This window comes from Dioscorea cayenensis, chromosome 19 (assembly GCF_009730915.1).
Source record: "Dioscorea cayenensis subsp. rotundata cultivar TDr96_F1 chromosome 19, TDr96_F1_v2_PseudoChromosome.rev07_lg8_w22 25.fasta, whole genome shotgun sequence".
NCBI lineage: Eukaryota > Viridiplantae > Streptophyta > Magnoliopsida > Dioscoreales > Dioscoreaceae > Dioscorea > Dioscorea cayenensis.
Window position 1 is genome coordinate 11,988,919 of NC_052489.1, and position 24,985 is coordinate 12,013,903.

The 24,985-nt window shown below is 35.3% G+C and overlaps 1 protein-coding gene and 2 long non-coding RNA genes across 3 annotated transcripts; 2 read left to right on the forward strand and 1 right to left on the reverse strand.

Annotated features, from left to right (window-relative positions):
• Positions 1–620: 620 nt before the first annotated feature.
• Positions 621–3,246, forward strand: LOC120250419 (60S ribosomal protein L18-2-like). Its single transcript, XM_039259238.1, has 5 exons — positions 621–640; positions 732–821; positions 901–1,029; positions 2,017–2,089; positions 2,985–3,246. Exons 1-4 carry the CDS (start codon positions 638–640, stop codon positions 2,026–2,028), a joined length of 234 nt encoding a protein of 77 aa, XP_039115172.1. The 5' UTR covers positions 621–637; the 3' UTR covers positions 2,029–2,089; positions 2,985–3,246.
• A 1,826-nt stretch (positions 3,247–5,072) lies between these two features.
• LOC120250288 lies at positions 5,073–6,536 on the reverse strand. Its single transcript, XR_005532979.1, has 3 exons — positions 6,293–6,536; positions 6,022–6,135; positions 5,073–5,354 (listed from the first exon to the last, which is right to left on the reverse strand). It is a non-coding gene; the product is annotated as an uncharacterized LOC120250288 (long non-coding RNA).
• A 12,692-nt stretch (positions 6,537–19,228) lies between these two features.
• On the forward strand, positions 19,229–24,778 carry LOC120250134. Its single transcript, XR_005532948.1, has 6 exons — positions 19,229–19,435; positions 19,522–19,586; positions 19,700–19,762; positions 20,607–20,659; positions 21,406–21,564; positions 24,191–24,778. It is a non-coding gene; the product is annotated as an uncharacterized LOC120250134 (long non-coding RNA).
• Positions 24,779–24,985: the final 207 nt, after the last annotated feature.

A 24,985-nucleotide genomic window follows, 5' to 3' on the forward strand; every position in this document is an offset into this window, starting at 1 on the left:
AACAGCTGGAAAGGACTTAAACCGAATATTCATTCATTACCCCCTTCATTTTTTTTTTAATTATTTGCCCTCATATTGCAAAGAAACCCCCAAATGCCTTACATATAATTAATACCTTAAAAACTTTATGGGTTCCTGATATATATATATATATATATATATAGATTTATTTATTTATTTATTAGATGACAATAAATTAATTTTTATTTTTATTTTTTTTAAAATTCTATAGTTTCACATGTGTCAATTGTTAATAAGTAATTTTACAATTGAAACCCATTTTTAATATTTTCCATTTAAGAAGGAAATTTCATCATGGCATATTAGTATAATTTTTAAATATATTTAAATATATATTTTTTAAATAAAGGCACAATAATATTGATTTAAGCCTTACAAAAAGTCTAGGGGGATCATGTAGCCAAGTCAAAACCATTTGAGGATTTTTCACCACTTTTCTCCTGCTAATAATAATCCCTAATAATAAATAAGCACACAAAGACCCATAAGAGACAATCATAAGTTGGGCTTTGAGTTTTGGGCCTTGTTGGGCCGACCCAATCCCAAAATATCATTATAAAAGGAAGCTCATTTCAGTGTTCTCAAAACACTAGCCGCTGTCGGAGCTCCGACGAGAATGGTAGTTTTCTCGCGCTAGGAGAGCTTCAAACCCTAGATCTCATGCATTTCTCTCTCTCTAATGGCTTCTTCTTCTCCACTGTGTCTTGTAGGGTATTGATCTCGTCGCCGGTGGCCATAGCAAGAGGGTCAAGCGCACAGTTCCCAGGTCTGACAATGTTTATCTCAAGCTTCTCTTTAAGGTGAGATTGGTGTTGATTTTTAGATGATTTTTTTGGTTGATTTGGTGAGTTTGATCTTGATGTGCTTGTTTCGTGTTAGCTTTATCGGTTTCTTGTGCAGAGGACGGGGAGCAAGTTCAATGCTGTGGTGTTGAAGAGGCTTTTCATGAGCAAGACCAATCGGCCGCCGATCTCGCTTCATAGATTGATTAAGTTCATGGATGGGAAGGTTTCGATCTTTTTGGTTTCGATTTTTTTTGCGATTTGGTGTTTCTTTGTTGATTTTTTTTTTTTGGTTATTTTTGGTGGAAATTTTTCTTAATATATACATTTAAAATTTTGTTTGAGAGATAGACGATCATTTCCATAGATGATTCCAATCAAATGTGATGACGTAAAACATGAATTCTGTCTTGGCTGTTTGAACCTTGACAACATGAATTTCTATATGATAGCGTGAATGTTAGCATCAAAGAATGGATCCCTAATATGGCACCAAGTTTCCCATGATCACATCAACCCCATACCATATTTGAAAGTGGCAAAAGTCCTATATGAACTACATCTCCTATGTTTCGCAATGTTTGACAAACAATTGATTCCGAATCATATTCCTTGTATCTAGTGTAGATCTACCTACTTTTAAGGAGGAAGCATACTCATAAAACTTAAATCTCATCCTTGTGGCTCATTTTTGCACAAATCAAAAGTTCCCAAACTACTTGGAATAATTAACAACAGACTTTTATGTTTACTTGACGTCAAGAACAACCAACATTTAAAAACCATTTTAGTCGATCATTGCTTTCTGTGAGGTTTTTGTCATTGTTACCTGGCTGTGGAGGCATGATTTGATTATTTTCTCAATCTCAATAGGCATTCACACTCATTAAGGGTGAGTGCTTAACCATTCATGTAATTGATAGTCTTTTTATTTAGTCATGTTTTGCACTTTCAATTTGTTGTTGCCATATTCTGTAAATTCTGATGGAGAACAACTTTTGGTACCCATTATTTGATTTCTCTGTTCATCTATGACTGAAGTAAATTTGCTTTTATTCTTTTACAGGAGAACACCTTGCATCTAGTGCGGATAGTATGCTTTTATGTTTACGGATCATTGTCAAATTGAATTTATTGTGTAGTAATTGAAATAATAATATCAAAGGCCTGATTATTGTTTTATTGATTAGCATTTTCTCTATCGAATTTTTAGGAGGTGAACTAATCATCTGGAAGTTACACACATCTGATGATGGTTATACATGGAAAGTACTCAAGACATTATCGTAAGATCAATCTTTAAAATTTTTACTCAGGGATTCTGCCCAACAAGATTTTCTTATGTTTTATTCATTTTTTTCGACCAGATTTCATCGAAAAGACGTTCTTGGTGTTCAATGGTCTATTGATGGTGCATATCTTGTTTCTAGTTCAGTTGATAATTCATGTATAATTTGGGATGCCAATAAAGGTATGATGTAGGAGATTTAATATATGTTTCTGTGAAATTGAGCGAATGGTTGCTTATTTGATCATATTTGTTGCCAATATTCAGGTTCAGTCCATCAAATTTTGGATGGTCATTTGCATTATGTTCAAGGTGTCGCTTGGGATCCTTTAGGCCAGTATGTTGCTTCTCTTAGTTCAGATAGAACATGTAGGGTATATGTTAATAAACCTCAAGTTAAACTGAAGGGTTATGAGAAAATGAATTATGTTTCTCAGCATGTTATCACAAAGTCCGAACTACAAAGACAGGAAGACTCTAAGGTCTGCAAATTAGTTGTCAATTGTTTTTCTTATGTATCAGTTGGTTATGTCTGTGACAATAATAAAATTCATAACCATTTTCTCAGCCTCCTTCCAAATCCAATCTATTTCATGATGAGACATAACCATCCTATTTTCGGAGATTAGCATGGGCACCAGATGGATCATTTTTGCTAGTACCAGCTGGTATTATTTTGCATACTTCTAAAACAGTTCTTAGACTTATTCTCTTTAATTAAAGTCCTTTAATTATAATGTATGGTTAGATATGTTCATCTTGCCAATTATGTTGGATTTTGATTAATTATTGATATTTATCTTAGCACAAGTTTCCATTAAAGTTTGACCAGATTTATGAGTCTATCCTTTTTGAGGTATCTCTTCTTTACTGCTTTTTTGTTCTGTTTTAAGGTATATACAGAATCTCCTCATACTTCTCACGCTCCTGCCAGGTCTGGAGAGTCTGCTTCCCATGCCCCTCACACTTCAGAGGATGTTCAACAGCCTCAACCTGTCGATCATATTGCAACAAAATGAATGTGGTGTATTGGATTACATTAGATACTTGGACTATTAAATTTTGTACTTGTTTGTTGTATTAGATGTTTAAACTATTATATTTTGTATTGCATTGTTATTCTAGATATTTATCGATTGGAATGTTTATTTTGAAAAAAAAAATAATAAAATTTATTGTTCAAAATTGTAAATTAGGCTTTAAAACAGGTTTGTGAAAATAGTTAATAAATTGTTATAAATAATCATGGTTATGAATAATTAATTTGCGACATAATTTGCGACAATAAAATTGTGTCGCGGAATATCTCACCAAGATGCAACACAATTTACGACACAATTTATAATAATCGAAACGTGTCTCAAATTTTGTTGCAAAACATTGCACACATTTGCAACATAATTTGCGACACAAATTTTTGCGACAAACAAAATGGGTAACAAAACTTGTTGCAAAAAGACTCAATATGTACAACACAATTTGCGACGCGTAAAGTTTTGCAACAATCAAAATAAGTCACAAAGAATGTTGCAAAAAGTCTCACATAATTGCAACATTTATTGCGACACAGAAATTGTGTGGCAATAAATTATTGCATATCGTTGCAAATTGAATGGCAAATATTGTTTTAGAAGATTCATAAATTGCGATTAAATTTGCAACGTTTTTATTTTATGTCGCAAAATTTGCGACACAGTCTTCAAAAGTGTCGCAAATATTTGCGACATCTGAAACGCGACACATGTTATTGTGTAGCAGATTATGTTGCAAATTGCAATCTGCGACACATTTTTGATCTTTTGTGTCGCAAAAATGTGTCGTAAATTGCGTTTTTTGTTGTAGTGAAATTGACTCATTATTGGATGGGTTTTGTAAAACCAATTCGATTATGTCTATAAAACCAGGCTTTGACTTATTTCACATGCATTTCCTTATAACAAGGGATATCTCAAGCCAAACTTTAATGTCCTGATTCATTGATTATGATGAGTTCTCAAAATATTGACAGAGTCTTATGAACTATTGATTGTTTAAAAGTCTGAAATTAATGGCATCAATTCCAACAAGAAAGATTAAATTCTGAAGATTCCCAGCCATGGACTTGACAGAAGATGGACAATGAAAAAGAGAATAAACAAGATGATGTTTGTTTGTCATTTTTCTTTCTTTATAAAAAAAATACATACATGGGAACCAAAATCCTCCACAACCAATTAATTATCATAAGTACAAATTAAGGAGACATTACAAGAATAAATTGAGAAGTCACAGCAACTAACAAAAAGTAATTTCTCAAAGAGCAATGAAATGTTTTTTTGGTCCAACAAATAAAAGATTCTCTTAATAGGTGGAGATTATTCATGGTTGTTTGACAAATTAACTTCTTTTGTCATCAAAGATGGTGTGAATTGTCAAAGAAAGCCAAAGGATTTGCAGTGACTTTACATTGGAGAAATTAACAGTGATGGAGTAGGTGAGATTTAACAATAGTAGAGAAATTAGCATATTCCTCTACTAAATTTTTCTGAAGGAAATGAACTAAAAGAATTGGTGATCATATTTACTCTATATATCTGGCTTGATTGACTCCAGGATTTAATTAGTCACTACAACAACCATCACCTAAAGAAAAACATGGGCAACCAATGGCTCTAATCCATTATTAATGGATTATTATATAATACAAATTGTTTATCTTGCATTGAGAAGAAGGTGGAATGGCAAAAGGCACTCATCCACCAAACACATAGTTGTCTTATACTATTTAACTATCTGGTCATATTTATTTATCTATATTTACAGAATCAATTCTTAATTTGGGCATTCATGTTTATGTAGTAACAAACTGATTAGAATTTTAAGTAACAATTTGTCTATGTACATCTTGATGAGGGTATGTACCTGGATGGATCTACCAAGGGATGCATATAGCTATGATCCATGAAAGAATGGCTAGAAATAAGGACAGTGTTCAAAAGAGATGGGGAGCAATACAGATTTATATGCCAACCTTTGCTCTCCAATCCATGATATAATCTCCCTTTAAAAGGTTTTTGCACAAATACAACTAATACAAAGAGAGAGAATTGGCAGTAATACTCATTCAACATGACAAGGAAACAGATCTACAGCATGAATCCTTCAAAATAAGAAGTAATGACTAGAACTCAAAACAACCAATAATATTCTTCAAATAAGCAAACATTCCTTCAAAATATCAGCAAATCAACAGCTAACGAGCATGTCTATCTCAGATCCAAGGCCTATGCAGTAAGGAAAAGCAAAATATCAGTCAAAACCATTAAACAAATACAAAGAAACCTCAAATCAAAGAAGAAACCAGATCTACAGCACGAATCCTTCATTTGTTTCAGCAAAATAGATCCAACACACAGATCATTCAATCAAAAGCAATAATAGGCAACTCAGATGACCAAGATCAAAGAATAAGATTGGCAAATACTACCATAAACCATTAAAAATCAAGAGCCCACAAATTTTTCAAAAGATCAGGTCCAAAACAGAACGAATCTATCATCAAATCAACAAACAACCAACTCTATCAAAATTTAATATAACTGCAAAATTGAACAAAACCATCAAATTTTAAAACTTGAACACTAAATAAATATGATTCATGAAAGCAATACATTCAAATCATAAAATAGAATTCTGTAAAAACACTAAATTCCAAAGGTTGAAACTTGAAAACGAAACAAAAAAGACAAAAAAAAAGACAATAATATTGATAAATAAATAGAATTAGTGAGAATAATGGATTCATGGCATCGGATTGGGTCTAAAAGTGTAAGAAGCTGCTAAAATGTCAAAGCTTACAACAAAAGAAGAATAATTCAATTGTGCAGGTTCCTCGACATCAAAGCAACATAAAAAATTGATCACACTGAATCAGTGGTAAAAGAGAGATACCTTTTTAAAGAAATCCTCCATTCCATAATCTGATTTATTTATTGGAATATGAGTTCCTAGTTCAATGCTCCTTTTTGTTGGACTCTGCTCGTCCATGCTCATCACAAAAGAATCCTATACAAACATAGTGGATCAAAATGATTATTTTTCTTTATCTTTGTATAAGGAATATATCATGAAATATTTTGAATAAGATACCTTCAAACAAACATCAATATCAATATTAGTCAACAGAATAACAAAACAGAAGATGGGAAAATAGGAGTAGTACCGTGAGAAGGTTGTTCATCTTGCTTGAATGCCAAAGAGAGAGAGAGAGAGAGAGAGAGAGAGAGAGAGAGAGAGAGAGAGAGATATGAAGTTGAATGATTGAAATCCAATTCGATTGACATGGCTCAGGTGATAAAAATCACGGGACTATTGCATTTTCATCGGCATTTACATGTTAAGAAATGTTGGCACCCCTCAAACCAAACGAGGTGCTTGCTGGCTGCAAAGTTAAGGGATCTATTGCCCCTCCCATTGCCCCACCAGTACATCCATTAATTTGAGGTCATACCATAGAATATGCCTCGATGCATTGTTATAGAGTTATTGCAATTATCATTGCCATGTACAAGAAATCATAGAGTTCCTGCGGTCATCATCTACCCTTGCAAGAAAAGAGAAAACAAGAAATCATATCAAATGCTAGGCAAAAAATATACATTGGCAATCTACAAAACAGTCTACCAAAATAAGTTACAGAATATAATGCATTTTTAATACAATACAAAACTATAAACTAAATTCATAAATAATGAATTTTCTTTCAATGTATTGGATCAAACCATCGACAATTGAAGAGGACAACAAATTTTGGTGTGCTACTTGGAAACTCTAGCCGAATTATTTCTTCCAATAAGACATAAAAATCACCACTAGAACTTTGGACGCATACACCACTATTCATAGTTGACTTATTGTCACCATGTCCAAGGGCGTGGAAGTTATAACCATTTATAAAGCAACTTGACCAAGTTTTGACTTGACCAGTTGGACAAGCAAGAGTCAGCAACAATTGATCAGTAACTTGATTATCTGGGTTTTGAACCTAAATTGGTACTACCAAGATTAGTTAAAGTTAAGAATATCAATATATTTCATGATTTAATAAGAAAGTATGCAATAAAAAAAGATATCTAAGAAACTCACATAACCAATAAACCATTCGGCAAAATGTAGATCGACCATTTTTTCAATGAGTGTGGCACCTAAGTGTTGAAGGTGTGTGACAAACATCCTACAAAATAAAAAAAAAGTATTAGTTATGATATTTAATTAACATGCATACTCATTTGAACTCACAAAATCACATATGATACTAAACATACTGGTAAATTGGTTGAGCTTCTTCGCAATTTTGTAATATGTATGTATGTGCTGCATGTAACTCTTCTTGAGATAGCCATCTTTCTACCATCCGGCCTTGACCTCGAATTGGATAGTTGAAGATAGAGCAAGGTAGAATGTTCATATCGACTCCCTCTTCATTTCTTCCAACTCTCATTCTCTTGTAAGGTGGAACATCTTTTTCAAAGAAATGGTTTGCAAAGAATGACATCTCTTCTACAATGTAAGCTTCACATATTGAACCTTCCACATGAGCTTTATTCTTCACTTTTTTCTTTAGTCCATGAAGAAACCTAATATATGTATATATATATATATATATATATATATATATATATAATTTGAATTAATCTATGAGCTTCAATAATTAAATTGATAACATAAACGCATACATTAACTCTAAAAGAGATGAGAAAAATATTACCTTTCAAAAGGATACATCCATCTATATTCAACAGGGCCCCAATTATAGCCTCATATGGTAAGTGAATAAGTAGATGTTCCATGGAATCAAAGAAAGCTGGAGAAATTTTTTTTTCCAAGTTGCATAACAATATAGCCACATTTTTCTCCAATTCCTGAAGCTTTTGCAAATCAAACAATGCAAAGCATATGATCTGAAAGGGCAAAGTCACTTCAGTTAATGTAGACCATATGAAATCAGGTAATATTTCTCTGTATGCAATCGGAATGAGCCTCTGCATGAACGTGTGACAATCGTGACTTTTCATATTTTTCAACCGACATTCATTGATGTCAACACATCTACCAAGATTTGATGCATAGCCATCAAGAAACCTTAAAGCCCTCACCCAACTACAAATCTTAACTTTTAAATTTTTTGTCAATGTGTACTTTGCCTTTGGCGTACGATGCACTGTATTGTCAATAGGAACATCAAGTTCAGGGCGATCACAGAGAATATGAAGATCTTTCCGTGCGTTAAAATTATTCTTAGTTTTTCGAGGTACATCAAATATTGTGTCCATAATATTATCAAACACATTTTTTAAAATGTGCATGACATCAAGATTGTGTCAAATCATGTTAGTCCTCCAATATGGTAATTCCCAAAAAATACTTTTTTTTATTCCATTTGTGATTGTTGCCATAGAGAGGGATCTTACCTCAAGGATCCTCAATGACAGTTTAATATTGTGACACACGGTTCAAAATCTCATCTCCTGTCAATCTTGGAGGTGGACGACTCATCTCTGCTCTACCTCGAATGAAAGTTGACTTATCCCTTCTATATGAATGATTCATTGGTAAAAATTTCTTGTGACAATCAAAGTAGCTGACTTTTTTACCATGATGTAGATAGAAAGCTTAAGACTTCTCCATGCATATCAGGCATCCAAGCAAACCAGAGGTACTCCACCCAGAAAGCATTCCATAAGTAGGAAAATCAATACTGGTCCACAAAAGTGCAGCTCTCATGTTAAACTTTTTACCTAAGTTGATATCATAAGTTTCAACACCAATCTCCCACAAATGCTTCAACTCCTCAATCAAGGGTTGTAAAAAGATATCTATATTCTTTTTCGGATTTCTTAGGCCCCGGACAGATTAAAGATAAAAACATATAAGGGCTCTTCATGCACAACCCTAGAGGAAGATTGTAAGGTGTAGCAATAACTGGCCAACATGAATAAGGTTGCCCATATTGACTGTGAGGGGAAAACCCATCAGCATAAAGGCCTAAACAAATATTGCGAGGTTCTGAAGCAAAATTGGGATGAGTTCTATCAAAATGTTTCCATGCCTCTGCATCAGAAGGATGACACATGACCCCTTGATTTGTTTCATGAGTAGCATACCATGTCATATGCGGCGGCGTTACCTTTTAAGCATATAACCTCTGCAACCTTGGAGTTAATGGCAAGTACCTCAATATAGCATACGCAACCCTTTTATGCATAGGGTTATTAAGTGTCCCTTCCCTTTGTTTATACCTTGGCAACTTACAAAATTTATAGAATTGCTCATGTTCATCACTTTTCCAAAACAACATGCATCCGTCTCTACAAGCATCAATTTTTACCATAGGTAGACCCAAGTCACGTATTAAATTTTTATAACCATAAAAATCCTCAGGCAATGTGTTTTCGCGAGGCAGTGAGTTTTTAAACACTCTAGCATTCTCATTAAAGTGATTCACAGATTGGTTGTATTCAAACTTCATACTTAGCATTTAAGCAACCAGAGATAACTGAGTATAAGTTTCACATCCATCATATAGAGGTTTATCAACATCTTTTAGCAAACCAATGAAACTGTCACACAAATCTGTTGTATCATCACATTGAGGACTATGAACTACCTGATCAACATGTGGTTTTTCATCTTCATGTGGTTGTTGAATACTTGGGCCAGCTTCATCATGCACTACAGATGGATTTTCATGACCATAATTACCAGCATCATCATCAAAGTCCGAATGTGCAGCAAAGCTACAACCTGTGTCTTTAAAATTTCTAAATCCTTGATTCCACCAATTAGTTTGTTGTGGCAATTGATTAACCACAAATTGTTATGCTTCATGCCACATTGTCGCTCCATGACATGTCCAGTTGAAATAATTAGCTGTGAATCCTTTGTGACAAAGGTGAAGCATCACTTCATCTGGGATAAAAAATTTCAAATTATCACACTTCTTACATGGGCACCTTATTAATGATCCATCCATTTGAATTCAGTCAGACAAGTAATAAATTCATCAGTTAATGTACCATGACCGGTCAAATTCTTGTTATACATCCATTTCCTTGATTCTCTTGAAGATATTGTTTCCTGAAATCAAAAATATTTTTCAAATATGACAAGGTTGGGTAACATGTAGAAAATTTTTTGACACATTTTGCTGAATTCTGCAACACAAAAATAGCTGTGTCGCAAAACATCCCATAAAACGTTGCAAAATTTAGACCATTTTTTCAACTCATGTAGAATCAACCAACAATGCAAAGTTATGCAGTAATACTATAATAATCACTAAATTCAATCAATAATATATAACATAAATCGATTATTTCAACACACATAACTCAAATCACCACAAAATTGCTCATTACACTAAATCAAACCCTAAAAGCAAGTTCAAGAGAGAAGGGAGGAGAGAGAGACACATACCAACTTAAATCACCAAGAATAAAGTTTTGGAGGTACTAATATCAAATAGTCATGCTTGGTTAGTCAAGAAATTGTCAAAACTTGTGAAGAAAGTGAAGATGGGAGAAGGTAGAGGGCTGAAAATGAGGTGTTTATACAGGAGTAGTCTTGCAATTACCCACAAACCAAAGCCCACCTTTTTAGCCGAGGAAATATAAGTTTTTTATTATTATACTTTGCGACACAATTTGCGAGACCAATATATCGTTGCAAATAATGTGTCACAATCTGTGTCACAAACTAGTTACAAACCAAGATTCAAATTGTACGACACATTTTGCGATGTAAATAGATCATTGCAAATAATGTCTCACTCTGTGTCGCAATCGGTCTCACAAACAAATTTCTTGCTCGTCCCCATATTTTGAGACACATTTTGCGATGTTGTTGGATGGTCATTTTTTTTGCAACACAATTTGGCTCTTTCTGCAACATTTTTGGTTTTTTGTTGCAGATTGTTGCAATTGGTATCGCAAATTTGCAACATTTTTATGTGTCACAAATAACACTTTTCTTGTAGTGAAAGGCAAAGATAATAGACACTTTGTTGGTTAGGTGAATGGGGATAGTTAAAACTTAAAAGATTTTTGGGAGATGATATTATGGCTGAAAAAGGGCAGAAACTAGAAAGGATGGGCTGAATTAAAAATTGAAATATTTTGTGAGTTGTCGTTTATTTAGATCAAACTCAATTCTGAAAGAATGTAGATATTGTTCCTATGAATCTGAGAGGTAGGACATATGCATGCATCCATGTAGGTCTGTCTATGATTCCTTCATAGAACACATGCTCATCCCACTGCCTGCATATTCGGTAGATCTTCTGTTTGACATACATATGGAGTTGGGAATTACGGAACTGGATAGTTCTGTCCAAGATTGCATCCCCTTCATAATCTCATCTTAATCTTTTAAGTCATATAAATGAAGCACTGTAATTTGAATTAATAATTTTGCCTCTGCCAATTTTACCAGTCCTTTATTGGTATTTATTGTTTTAGGCTTCTTTTGGTTGCTTGAAAACAAAAAACAAAAGGGTATTGCATGTAGCAACAAACAAACATGCATCAACAATGCACACTATCAGCAGCTTCTCACAGAGGAACAACTCAGACTAATATATTGAAGAAGATACTCAGGAAGTAAGATAGATTCATTAGCAGCTATGCTTATGAAGACATATAACAAAAGAACAAAGCATAACATACTACGTCCAGTACATGCATTTTAATGCAAAGCAAAAAAGTTAACATCACACCCATCACATGTCAAGTACTATAGTATGATAACATTAAGCTTCATTCATAAAGAGCAGATCTTCAACATATCCTCCATATCCGGCATATCTCAAGAGAATGGGAAGACTCCTCCCATTTGTACCTGCTTATAATCATACCAGCATCTTCAATCACAGTTCATCATCCCCCCTTAATTGAAGATCACACACTCCCAACTGCTCCTTAAACATGTGATGCTTTTGGCTAGGTAAAGACTTAGTAAATATATCTGCCAGCTGATCATTAGTATTACAATGCTTCACAATTAAGTTCCCTTCAGTGATCAGACCTCTAATGAAGTGATATTTTATGTCAATATGTTTGGTCCTACCATGCATTATAGGATTTTTTCGATATTGCAATGCATGATATGTTATCACACCAAATTGTTGTTGTTGATCTTGGTTCTTCATCAACAGTGAAACTGCACTCCTTCATCACCTTATTGAGCCAAATATTCTGACATGCAGCTGAGCAAAGTGCAATATATTCGGCCTCCGTCGTTGATAGAGCAACAATGTCTTGATTTTTAGACATCCAGGATACTGCTCCGGTTCCCAGCTTGAAGAACAAACCAGTGGTGCTCTTCCTATCCTCCATACAACCACCCCAATCACTGTCAGAATATCTTTCAAGCTTTCCTTCTCCAGTTGTACTATACCACAATCCACATCCAACTGAGCCAGCTAAATATCTGAGCACCCGTTTGGCTGCAACTTGGTGTTTGTTTGATGGACAATTCATGAACCGAGATAGAACCCCCACGGCAAAAGATATATCAGGCCGGGAGTGCGTCAAGTATATTAGTCGACCAATCAAGCTCCTGTACCTCTTAGGATCTGCATTACTCGACCCATCATCCTGTTGTATCTTCTCAGTTGAATTGAATGGTGTGGGGGCTGGTTTACATTGTTGCATGTTATATTCTCTCAGCAAATCCTCTGTATATTTTCTTTGAGCAATGTGAATTCCCTTCTCATTTTGGTTTACTTCTAAACCAAGAAAATAAATCAACAGTCCCAAGTCAGTTATTTCAAAACGCTTCTTCATGTTGACTTTGAATTCTGATATCATGGCTTCAGAGGATCCCATGCAAAGTATATCATCTACGTAGACACAAATTATTAAACCATCACCATTATCTCTTGACTTCTTATATAGTGTATGCTCACAGGGACATCGCTCAAACCCTTGCTCATGTAGATAGCTGTCTAATTTGCTATACCATGCCCTCGGTGCCTGTCGAAGGCCATACAAAGCCTTTTTCAACTTGTAGACGAATTGTTCTTTCCCTTGCACAGTAAAGCCCCTCGGTTGCTCTACATACACCTCTTCATGTATTTCCCCGTTCAAGAACGCCGTCTTCACGTCTAGATCATAAATGATCCAACCTTTGTGAGCTGCGAGTGCAAGAAGTAGCCTCACGGTCTCCATTCTGGTAACAGGAGAGAACGCATCATCAAAGTCGATCCCTTGCTCTTGTACATACCCCTTGGCAACCACCCTTGCTTTGTACCTCTGCACTTTGCCTTCTGGTGTATACTTTCTTTTGTATATCCATTTCAACCCCACAATTTTCTTCTCAGGTGGTGCAGGGACTAATTCCCATGTATCATTCTTCAATATAGATTCCATCTCCTGATTTATAGCCTCCCTCCATTCTGGATACTTATATGCTTCCTCAAATGTAAAAGGATCAGCCACATTCAATGCAAAAGAGCACCTCTCGTACACATCTTACAATGTCCTTACCCTCCTGGGTAGTGTGTCATCAGTAGGTGCTACGGCATGCTCTCCTAGTTCACCCTCTGTTTCCACCACACCTGAACCATGTATGGCATCATTCCCATGTGTTGCATTCCCTGCTGCTTCAGTCACACCTTGTTCAATGTTCACCCAAGAAGAGCCTTCATTTCCATTGCTACCTCTGTTTCCACCACACCTGAACCATGTATGACATCATTCCCATGTGTTGCATTCCCTGCTGCTTCAGTCACACCTTGTTCAATGTTCACCCTAGAAGAGCCTTCATTTCCATTGCTTCCCTCTATAGTAATTGAATGTGTAGACCTCCCACCGATGTCCCAATCCCACTGTGAGCCTTCATTGAATGTTACATCTCTACTAGTGATCATTTTATCAGTCAATGGGTTGTATATCTTGTAGGCCTTTGACTCACTGCAATAGCCAATAAATATACCTTTTTGTGCCCTTGCATCTAACTTCTGTCGAGAATTAGATAATATGTGATAATAAGCAATACTTCCAAATATTCTTAAATGACTCACAGTTGGCTTTCTCTGGTGCCATGCTTCCTACGGAGTTCGACCAAGCACAGCACGAATGGGAGATATGTTGGAGAGATAGGCTGCTGTGGCCACTGCTTCTACCCAGAAGGAATTGGGTAGCATCTTGGCCTTCAACATGCTCCGAGCTCACTCCACCAACGTTCTGTTTCTCCTCTCCATGACACCGTTTTGTTGTGGTGAGTGTGGAGCTGTGTACTGTCTTCGTATGCCCTGACTCTCACAGTATGCCATGAACTCATTTGACATAAATTCTCCACCGCGATCAGTTCGAAGTGTCTTGAGCTTGATTCCTGCTTGCCTTTCAACCAAAGACTGAAAAGATTTAAAATATTTGAATGCATCTGACTTACACTTAAGAAAATACACCCAATTCATTTGGGTGTGATCGTCAATAAAGAGTAGAAAATATCTACTCCCACCTTTTGACTCAGTCTGCATGGGCCCGCAAAGATCAGCATGGACCAACTGCAGCTTGCCATTCGCCCTCCAAGCTTTTTCTGCTGGAAAGGTGGCTCTTGTTTGCTTTCCAAGAACACAGGCTACACACTGTTTGGTTGAAGACAAATCTGGAAGACCAATCACCATGCTCTCACGGTTCAAGATTTGCAATCCACGTTGACTCAAGTGGCCATACCTCTGGTGCCACATTGCATAATTTTCTTCATTCTTTGTCACAACATTGGCTTGCTAGGGACCAGATATCAACATGGGGAACATGTTGTTCTTCGTTCTTCGAATGGTCATCACCGGCACACCAGTCTTTCCATGTGAGATTACACATTCACCATTTTTAAACACAACATCATAGCCTGACAACATTAACTGGCCTACACTCAATAAGTTATGTGCAAGAGCTGGAACATACTGCACATTGTGAATGAGCTTGGTCTTCCCCTCATGCGAATGAAGTGCAACCATGCCCATTCCAGCCACTTTAACCGTGCGTTTCTCAGATGTGCCAAGTTTGCAAAATAGGGTCTTCATACCTGTCATATGATTGGAGCAGCCACTGTCGATGAGCCACACCGATTGATCCATCAACTGAGTATCACCCTGAGCCAAAAACATGTTAGCTACTGTCTCATTCTTAGCTTCTTCATTCTTTTCTACAACAGCATTTGCACACTTCTCCGTCAATTTAGAGCTTTGCCAGCAGTTAGCCTTCACATGGCCATATTTTTTACAATTGTACCACTGTATATTGCTTCTATGTGTCCTTTGTTCAGAGTTCGGCACCTTTTGATCTTCATTGGTGTATGCTCTTGAGCTGCTTCCTCTTCCTCTGTCTCTACTTCGCCCTTTTCCTCTAAAGGTGTCTCTTTCTCGGCCCTTGAAACCTCCTCCTCTGCTAGAACTTGCACTAGATGAGTCACCCTTGACCATCAATGCCTTCTCACCACTCTTGGCTTGCATGCGATTAACCCGGACTTCATGAGCCATCAACGTTCCACTAAGATCGTCGAGAGATAACTTCGATATCTCCTTGGATTCCTCGATGGCCACAGCTACAAAGTCAAATTTTGGAGCTAAGCCTCTTAGCACCTTTGAGACGACTTCCGACTCAGCTAACTTGTGACCAAGCGCATGAACTTGGTTAGCAGCAGAGATAACCCGAGTGAGATAGTCCTGCACCTTCTCAGCGTCCTCCATCTGCAAGGTTTCAAAGTCTTGCCAGAGACCTTGAATTCTCACGGCCCAAACTTTGGTTGTTCCTTGGCATTGTTTTCTCAGGATCTCCCAAGCCTCGTGAGCCGTCTTCGCCTCTGAGATCCGGTCCAGGATAGGGCCATCCACAGCCTGCTGGATCAAGCACAACGCTTTGGAATCACGTTTGCGATTCTCTCTCTCCTGTGTTTCATCCTTCGACTCGGTCACGCCCTTCTCCACAAGATCCCAAAGCTCCTGGGATTTGAATACGGTCTTCATTCGAAGACTCCACTTCCCATACTCCGCCCCCGAAAACACAGAAACGGACGGTTGGATCAAGGTCACCGGAGCACCGATGGCCGCCATCACAGATGTTCAAGCTCTGATACCACTGTAGCAACAAACAAACATGCACCAACAATGCACACTACCAGCAGCTTCTCACAGAGGAATAACTCAGACTAATATATTGAAGGAGATACTCAGGAAGTAAGATAGATTCATTAGCAGCTATGTTTATGAAGACATATAACAAAAGAACAATGCATAACATACTACGTCCAGTACATGCATTTTAATGCAAAGCAAAAAAGTTAACATCACACCCATCACATGTCAAGTACTATAGTATGATAACATTAAGTTTCATTCATAAAGAGCAGATCTTCAACATATCCTCCATATCCGGCATATCTCAAGAGAATGGGAAGACTCCTCCCATTTGTACCTACTTATAATCATACCAGCATCTTCAATCACAATTCATCATTGCATTTAATCTTCTATTTCCTGGCTTTAATTATTCCCGGCATGCAATTTTCTGTATTCTGAATGTTTTAACATTTGTAGTAACTGAAACATCAATCACAGATTCACCATCGCATATGGATGGAAGCTTTACTACTTTAGCTTTACAGAGAGGAAGATAAGTTTAGGAGCTATTATGGCACTCACATTGGTTCCTCATATTACATATTTTGGATCTCCATACCACATCTTGTCTGTTGAACAGTGATCTTTTGATATCAAGATTTGTTGTTTTTATTGCATTTACTGTGATGAATTGATTTCTTCCAATTTATAGTTTGAAGATTTCATGTAATGAACAGAAGCTCATGAAAATGTATGAAGTCTAATCTAGTGTTGGATTCAACGGAATTTTCTAGTCTATTTGGAGTCAGTGGTGGCAAGTTGCAGTTGGATGGAAGGATCAATCTTTGCATGAGTGATCCTGACTTGTTCCCACTAATTATTCAGGTTTTAGGTGCTCTGAAGTTTTATTACCTAGAATGTTACATTTTCATTGTTTTCCTTATCATGTGAAATCTGTTCGTGTGGATTCTTAGGGTCGTACAACCTCTTATTTTAGCTTACTTGTGTTTGTATTAGTGTCACCAAAACATTACCTTCATGATTAAAAGACTCATTTTCTCGGTGTCTGTCCATTTGAACAATATGCACATTCTCAAAGTTAAGAGAACCTTATTTAGATTTTACTTACAGTTATGTACTGTACTGTGTTTGCACTCTACGTGATCTTCAATTATCTTTGCCAGCATTGCACCTGATATTGGTGTTTATTCACTTAAGGCCATTTCGTTTTTGGGTCTAAGAGGGAATTGTTTACAGAACCCATTATACTTGATGTCAAGTATCATTTATAATTTAATATTTTGATTTGTAACCAAATTGGATTTGGCACTGAGATACATATAGCATAATTTTGAATGCATCATCCATTGGGAGAGTGCCAGACCATTTTTTCTTTAGAAACAAATCACCTGTTTGATTCATCTATTGTAGCCTCCGTTGAGGTCTTTTAGGTGTCACAGGTGTCTACTATTAAATTCCTCGAGATAACCATTATGTTTGCCTGCATAAACCCAAAGAAGAAATCAATTAAATTGATTGTGAAATTGCTACATTGCTATAAACTTTTTTTATTAAATCTAGATAAATGAGCCTAACTTCATTTGTTCTTACTGTTTAGAATCTTTATCTTTGTCAAAATCATCTCATTCTAATTATACATTAGAACCTACATCTTATCTACAATTATAGCATATTTATGAGAAAAAAACTTCTATACATTTGTAAGCTTTTGAAGTACTTACTTTTATACAAATTCTTTAGTAAACATTTAATTTGAAATAAATATTCCCAAAGATAGTTATGCATTAAAAGGAAGCTGCACCTTAATTGGTCTTTTTTGTTTCTTGTAGGAAAATTACCTTAACTATTGACCATCATCCATAGAAAAAGATGAAAATGGAATCAAGAGAATGAATTTGCTTGCCCGGGTTGCTAAGTCTATTGCTGATGGGGACATAGTCAATGTGCAAATTAGAAGATACGGTCTGTGGCAACTCTACCAGGCTAACTCATCTGTGTCTTACATTGTTCCATACATTCTCTATACTCAACAATATTAGTCTTTATGGTTCTGCTGATTTTATTTGAAATGCTAATCACTGAAAGTTCCATCTTTCCGCAAGTAGGGCTGCTTTAATGCACGGGAATAGGGAAACATTTTTTTTTTTTTAATGAAAAGAGCCCAGAGGCTTTTATTGAAATGGAAAAAACAAAACTATGGGAAATACAAGAAAAGAAACAAAGCAGAAAACTAAGAAGAAATATCTAAAGGGGAGAAAGATGAAAGATACATAAATATTACACTACAACAAAAATCCCAAATCGGCATGGTAAAATTGGCACGGAAACAAAATCGTGGCAAATTTGTTATAAGATTTGACACGGAACTAACAAACCGTGTCAAATATTTGTTTTTTTTTAAATATTATTTACTTCCGTGCCAAATACTGTGCCAAATATACAAATTTAATAATTTTACATGACAGTGTCAAATGCAGTGCCAAACATATTTTTTTAAAAAAATTAATTTATTAATACCGTGCCAAATACCTTGCCAAAACCCCAAATATAACAATATATTAATACCGTGCCAAATACCATGCCAACAATATAAATATAGTAATATATTAATATCGTGTCAAATACTGTAACAAATATATAAATATATTAATATATTAATGCCGTGTCAAATACCATGCCAAATATAAATATAATAATATATTAATACCGTGCCAAATACAGTGCCAAAAATATAAATATAATAATATATGAATACTATGTCAAATACCATACAAAAAATATCAATTTATTAATGTCGTATCAAATACAGTAGAAAAAATATATATTAATAAGTTAATATTGTGCAAAATATGGTGCCAAAAATATATTTAACATATTAAATATATTTTTGCATTTTTATTAAACAGAGACACATCACATATATTAAATATTTAATAAATTAATTTTTATTAGTTATGATAATTAAAAGAAAAAAAAATATTTCTCAAAACATATATATAAAGCCCTCTTGCTCACCAACCCTATTCCCCTGCCCCCATTGAAGCTTCTTCACCGCCATTGGCATCGTATCCTTCTTTGTTTTTGGATCTTGCTATTCATTGCTCCTCTCTCTCTCTCTCTCTCTCTCTCTCTCTCTCTCTCTCTCTCGAGGCCACCATTGGAGGAGCTATGAGGAGGAGGAGAAGCAACAGTGAAAGGGGAAATCGAGGGCGGATGCGATCTGTGGTGAGCTCTTTAGGGTGTTGTTTTGTTTTTTTTTTTTTTGAAATTCCAAAGATCTGGGGAGAATTCATAAGAGGTGTTCATTCTAGGGTCTAAATCTCTCTGTTGCCTTTGGAGGAGCTAGAAGGAAGAGGAACATCGGTGACGATCGGTAGTGAGATCACTGTCTTTAGCTTGTTTCTTTTCTTTAAAATCCGGAGGAGATTCAGAATAATGTGTTCTTCTTAGGGTTTGAATATGTTTTCCCTTTCTCTGTGGCCATTGCAGGAGCTCGAAGGAGGAAGGGAAGCATCAGTGTGAACTGAAGGATTAGAGGTGGTACGATCGGAGGTGAACTCTTTGGTGTTTTTTCTTTTTTATAAATAAAATAAAATTATCAAAGTTTACAGTTAATTTTTTCACAATTAATTGAATTTTTTGTCTGAAAAAATTTGGAAGGTCTTCAACATTGGTTGCTTTCTTTGTATGGTTGCTTTAGTGGAGTGTAGGCCTTGTAGGGGGTACTTGATGCTTGTCCCTTGCCATGCATCCACCCATATAAATATCAGTATGTCACCATTACTGCATGCACACCGGTCCTTGTTACTTGTAAACCATTTATATTTATTTTATTAGTTCTATATGATGTATTATCTTCTCTTCATTAACTTGTTAGTTCTTAACATGGTTTTTAGTTCTTATGTTGTTAATTACTAAACTTAATTGCTAAACTTTTGTGCATGTTACTGCATGGAAAATTTTGCATGTAATATTCTCACCTTTGTCGTGTAATTTAGGATAAAAGTCTTTATATATTTTATAGAATGACATTACTATAGTTTAAAACTGAAAACTAAGAATGGTGGAGTTCTTCTCTCAAAAGGTTTTGGATAACCAAAGTTGCAGTTATTTATGGATTTTTGAACATTGGTGATTTATGGCCTTGCTAGTTCCATTTTCCTGCTTCTCTCTTCTATCTGGCTTGATTTGGGTTTTGCACACTTCTATAGTTTAGTACCAGAAACCTTAAAATAGTTGGTCATTTCCTATTCGAACCTACCAAGGAATTATTATTGTGTTGAGCATGTATCTAAAAATGATAAAATTGAAGCTGTTTGGTTTCTTTTACTAGCTTGCCAGGAGAACAATTTAGATGCTTGTCTCACATAGTACTGTGTCTTCTTTCTCTTCCTAGGAAACTGGCAAGATGGTGCAACAGCTGTGTGCCTTTGGATCCTGAGGCAAACAGTAAGTATTTGGTTTTTCTCTATGATTTTATTCAATTTGGTTGCCTGATTATTAGCCATCCTTCAATTGTTTGAGCTTATGAAAATATAGGCAGCTTTTAAAAGCTCTTATTTCTTGCGATTTTTTTCATATATTCTATAGTCTGAAATAAAACTATGGAAGAAATGACTGGAAGTGATAATATGAGTGGTTCCAGTGTCAAGTTCAAGGTGACAATTTTCCAATTTGGCATGCACCCCTTTGAATCATGTAAAATGGTTTTCATACAAGTGTGAGGATTTAGTCCAAGTGATAATATGGTGGTTCCAAAGACAAGTTCAAGGTGAAAATTTTCCAATTTGGCATGCACACCTACAAATCATATAAAAATGATTTTCCGAATCAGTGTTACAATTCAGTTCATGTGCATGCATGGGCACACTATCTTGATACAATTCACATGGTGAGTATTCTCAAAGTGTGGTCTTCTCATATATTTCTAACAAGTAATTGGGTGTGACCTTCTAGGAGTACCCACATCGCCTTTCTCTATATATTGGGGTTTCAGACGATTTTAATTTGTTTATGGGCCAACTCTATGCCTTTTAAATTTTGGTTGCCTTTTTCACCTCAATTTGATTTTCTGACCAATATCCAGAATATTTTTTATGTATTTTTCCTGTTGTAATGGTGTCTTTTAATTTCTCTTCTTATGTCTTGAATGTTCTACATGGCATTTGTTCAAATGATGGAATCACTTTAACTAGGTTCTAGTTGCTAACCTTGGAGACGCTAAGGCAATATTGGCTCAATCTTCTAATGAATCCCATCAGTCAACAAGTGAAGCAGGATCTACATTAAAAGTTATTCTCTTGACAAAAGAACCTAAAGCCATTTACCCACAGGAACGTGCTCGAATTCAAAAGGTAAACTTAATTTTCATCTTACCATCAAGCAATGGAAGAATGCCATGCCGAAGAGATTTTTGTTTGTGTTCTGCTGCATTTCCAAACCTTAATCAACTGAAGTATTTAACTAGCATCAGATTATCTACATGTACCCTTGAAACATATCAGTGCACAATAGAGATAAAAAAGAAAAATTCATAATGTGTTACTAATGGTTTATGATAGCAAATTCTATTTGGAAGTGACATGCAATTTAATTCTTGTGCCACAAGTTTCAACACAAGTTGGCCTGGCAGATTGCAAAATCTGTTTTTATTTTAAGTAAGATGATTTTTTAAAGGAGCCAACATATGTCATTTGAATGAGTTTGACATGCTGGGTCTGCTTCGGTCTCAAACTACACCCTTTTGTCCTCTTCGTCTCCCGCCACAAAGCAAATCATAAAGGTTGTCCACTTTAGTTTGTTTTCATTTTAATTTTTTTTCTTTTTTCCAAACAACACTAATCATTTGGTTTTGAATATGAAAATAATTTTTATTTTGTGAGTAATTTCCACACCGTTCTAATAAATAATACTCATTGAAAACAGTACCTCTAGAATTGAGCATCCAAAGAAAGAATTCTAAGAACACTATAGCTAGCTATTATAAACTTACCTTGTCACCAGCTCCATGACATATGCCATTATAAACTTACCACATAAAATGTGTTGACAGACTAATAACCAGTTACAATATGAGCATTAGCCCAGAGCCATTGCTTGTACATTAGGGATACTTGTGAAAGTGATGGACACCTTCCTGAAAACCCATCACTTTCTTGTTAATTTTGTGGTGTTGTCCCATTTAATTATATTAACCTTAAAATTTAGTTCTATTTTTTAAATTAAAAGTTTGTTATAAATTCATTAATTATTGTTTAATGCCGTATTTTCAATTTTACTTCATTTCATTGTTCAAGGGGATATCTCAATTATCGACATCAGGTATATGGTGTAAAAAGTTTTCAATTTTTTACTTCATGGCATTGTTCTCAAAGATGAGTTTTTCTTTGTTAGTTTTATTGATAACATTGTGTTTTTTCAGTTATTTATTTGGGAGCTTTGTGTTTGATGTTGTTAAAAAACCCAATTTTGTGATAATTATCTGGGATTGTTATCTGTTGATGTTCTTTGGTTTTACCATTTCTATCATCCCCTTTGTGTATCACTTCTTTTGGTTTATAGTGATTGTTGAGCATCTTAAACCATTTATTTATGCATAAATAAAGCAAATGTGAATAAAATCCCATTTACTCATACCTTATCTTTTAAGCAGAACACTCATAAATGTTGCTTCTGAAAAGAATGTTCCATAAATGTTTGTTTTTGCAATTTAATTCATTGTTCTGGTTTCCTATTATGATAATTCCTTTCAAATAAGTTACTTTTAATGCATGAAGTTTTTCAAAATTGCACCTTTTATACTCTGAGTTTAATGTTGCTTAACTACTTCTGAAAGTATCTGATCACTATGCTATTTTCCTACGTTCAATGTTGTAATTTTGCCACCCAAGAAAATTAAATATCTATATGGGAGGACAATAGCTTTCTTTTCCTTATAATATCACCATAAACAAACGCCCTAACTTCTATGTGCTTGCGCTTTTGTGGTTTGAATCTGTGCTTGTCTAAAGCTGAGCATTCATTGTCTCAATATTAGATTGCCCCATTAGCTACCTACTTCAGTTCTTGTTAAGTATTATGTTAATTAAATTTTTCTGGGCATTGAAACCAAAATCTAGCTGATTTTTTTTTTTGTTTTTGACATTCTTGAAGCCTTAGTTATTCATATTTAAAATAGGATGCTAATGGAAGAAAATACACTAGATGCTAGACTATTTTTAAAGGAGATGTAAGAACACTCGGCGCTACCCACCGCCCCCGGCCACCCGCTCCTCGTTATTCTAAATAATACTGCCTATATTTAATTTGTTGCGAGTCCAAAGATTAGTACTCTATGAATTGGGCCCTTAGCGTTAAATACTCCATGGATCATCATAACGCCCTTCCCAGAAAGTTTGAGGATGATGATCGTGATCATGATCATGAATTGATGAGGGCTTATGCCGCCGCACCATATAGCCTTTTGCTATCTGATTCTGATGTTATTCCTAGAAGGGATTTGGGTTTGAAAGTTGTGAATGAGCATGGTGCAAGCAGACATGGACGCCATCTAGGTTTCCTGGAACACACAATGCCCAAGAAAATGGTTGTTGATGTTGATGAAGGTATCTTTTTTTTTTAAAAAAAAACTCTCTTTTTAGTAATGAATTATTTTGATTTCTATCTAATTTTATTCTCATAAACCATTTGATTGAATTTGTGCTTGAATCTGTCATTCGTTGTTTGTTAATGTTGTTGCTTATAGTTGTCTTCTGCATGTGGATTGAACTAGTGCAAGTAACTTGTCCAAGATCTTATACATGCTATTGTAGTTTCTAACTTAACTCTGTCGCATGATTTTGGACTTTCACTGGAAATTTTGAAGGCATAAAAGACTCAAATTTGATTCATGTTTGCTGGAGAATATGGCTCAAATAATTGGCTCCATAATTGGTTCTGTCGCTGACTTGCAAATTATCATTGTGACTTTTCCTTTGGCAGCATCCCATATGCAATACACGATGAAAGCCCGAATAGGCTTTTGATTATTTGTGTGTGCTCAAATTTGTCATACGAAGCTCTATGTCATATATGCAAGTGGATGGTTCCGGTAGCTTGCTAAATTCTTGTGATTGTTAACAGCATGCTCCTTCTTTCTTTTCTCCTTATGAATGTCTCTACTTTTATAGCTTTTGTGACACTGAATAACAAATCCATTAGGACTTCTGCTTTGTGCACTTGAAAATGCTTTTCTTAGATAATGATTTTGTAAAGGTTGTGAGTTTCACAACTCCTTGTTTTTCAAAGTTTCATATAGACACCCTTGATTTAATTGATTTCCTTATTTGAATGACTTTGATCTGTTCCAGATATGTTTACTATTATAACATATCTCTGAATTGGGCCATGATGTATGTACACACTGACAGATGACATTATTGGAATGTGATATGATACAAGTTATATGAGTATATTTACTCCAAGAGTTTTGATTTCACTATTATTTGTGCATTATTCAATATTTGTGGCCACTATGTCCTTGTGGCCAATTTTTTTTTTCCTTTTATTTCCTTAACTTAAGTGTTACTTGTTATGCTTTCCAGGATGTATTTCGTGAACTTATTGAGGACAGGCCACAAAAATCCATCAGAGATGAGGTAGATCTTGTGGCATTACCAAAGCAGTTGTGGTGTTTACTGAAAGAAAAGAATGTTGGTGAGGTATCAGCAGAAGTTGGATGGCTGTTTGACCATGGCCATGCCCTGACATCAAGTTGTGTTTTCCTTCAGGATGGAA

What these genes read in the sequence shown, in the direction of transcription:
- LOC120250419 (XM_039259238.1), top strand. An exon ending in ATCTCAAGCTTCTCTTTAAG is followed by an intron (nt 822 to 900) that starts GTGAGATTGGTG and finishes GTTTCGTGTTAG; the next exon opens with CTTTATCGGTTTCTTGTGCA.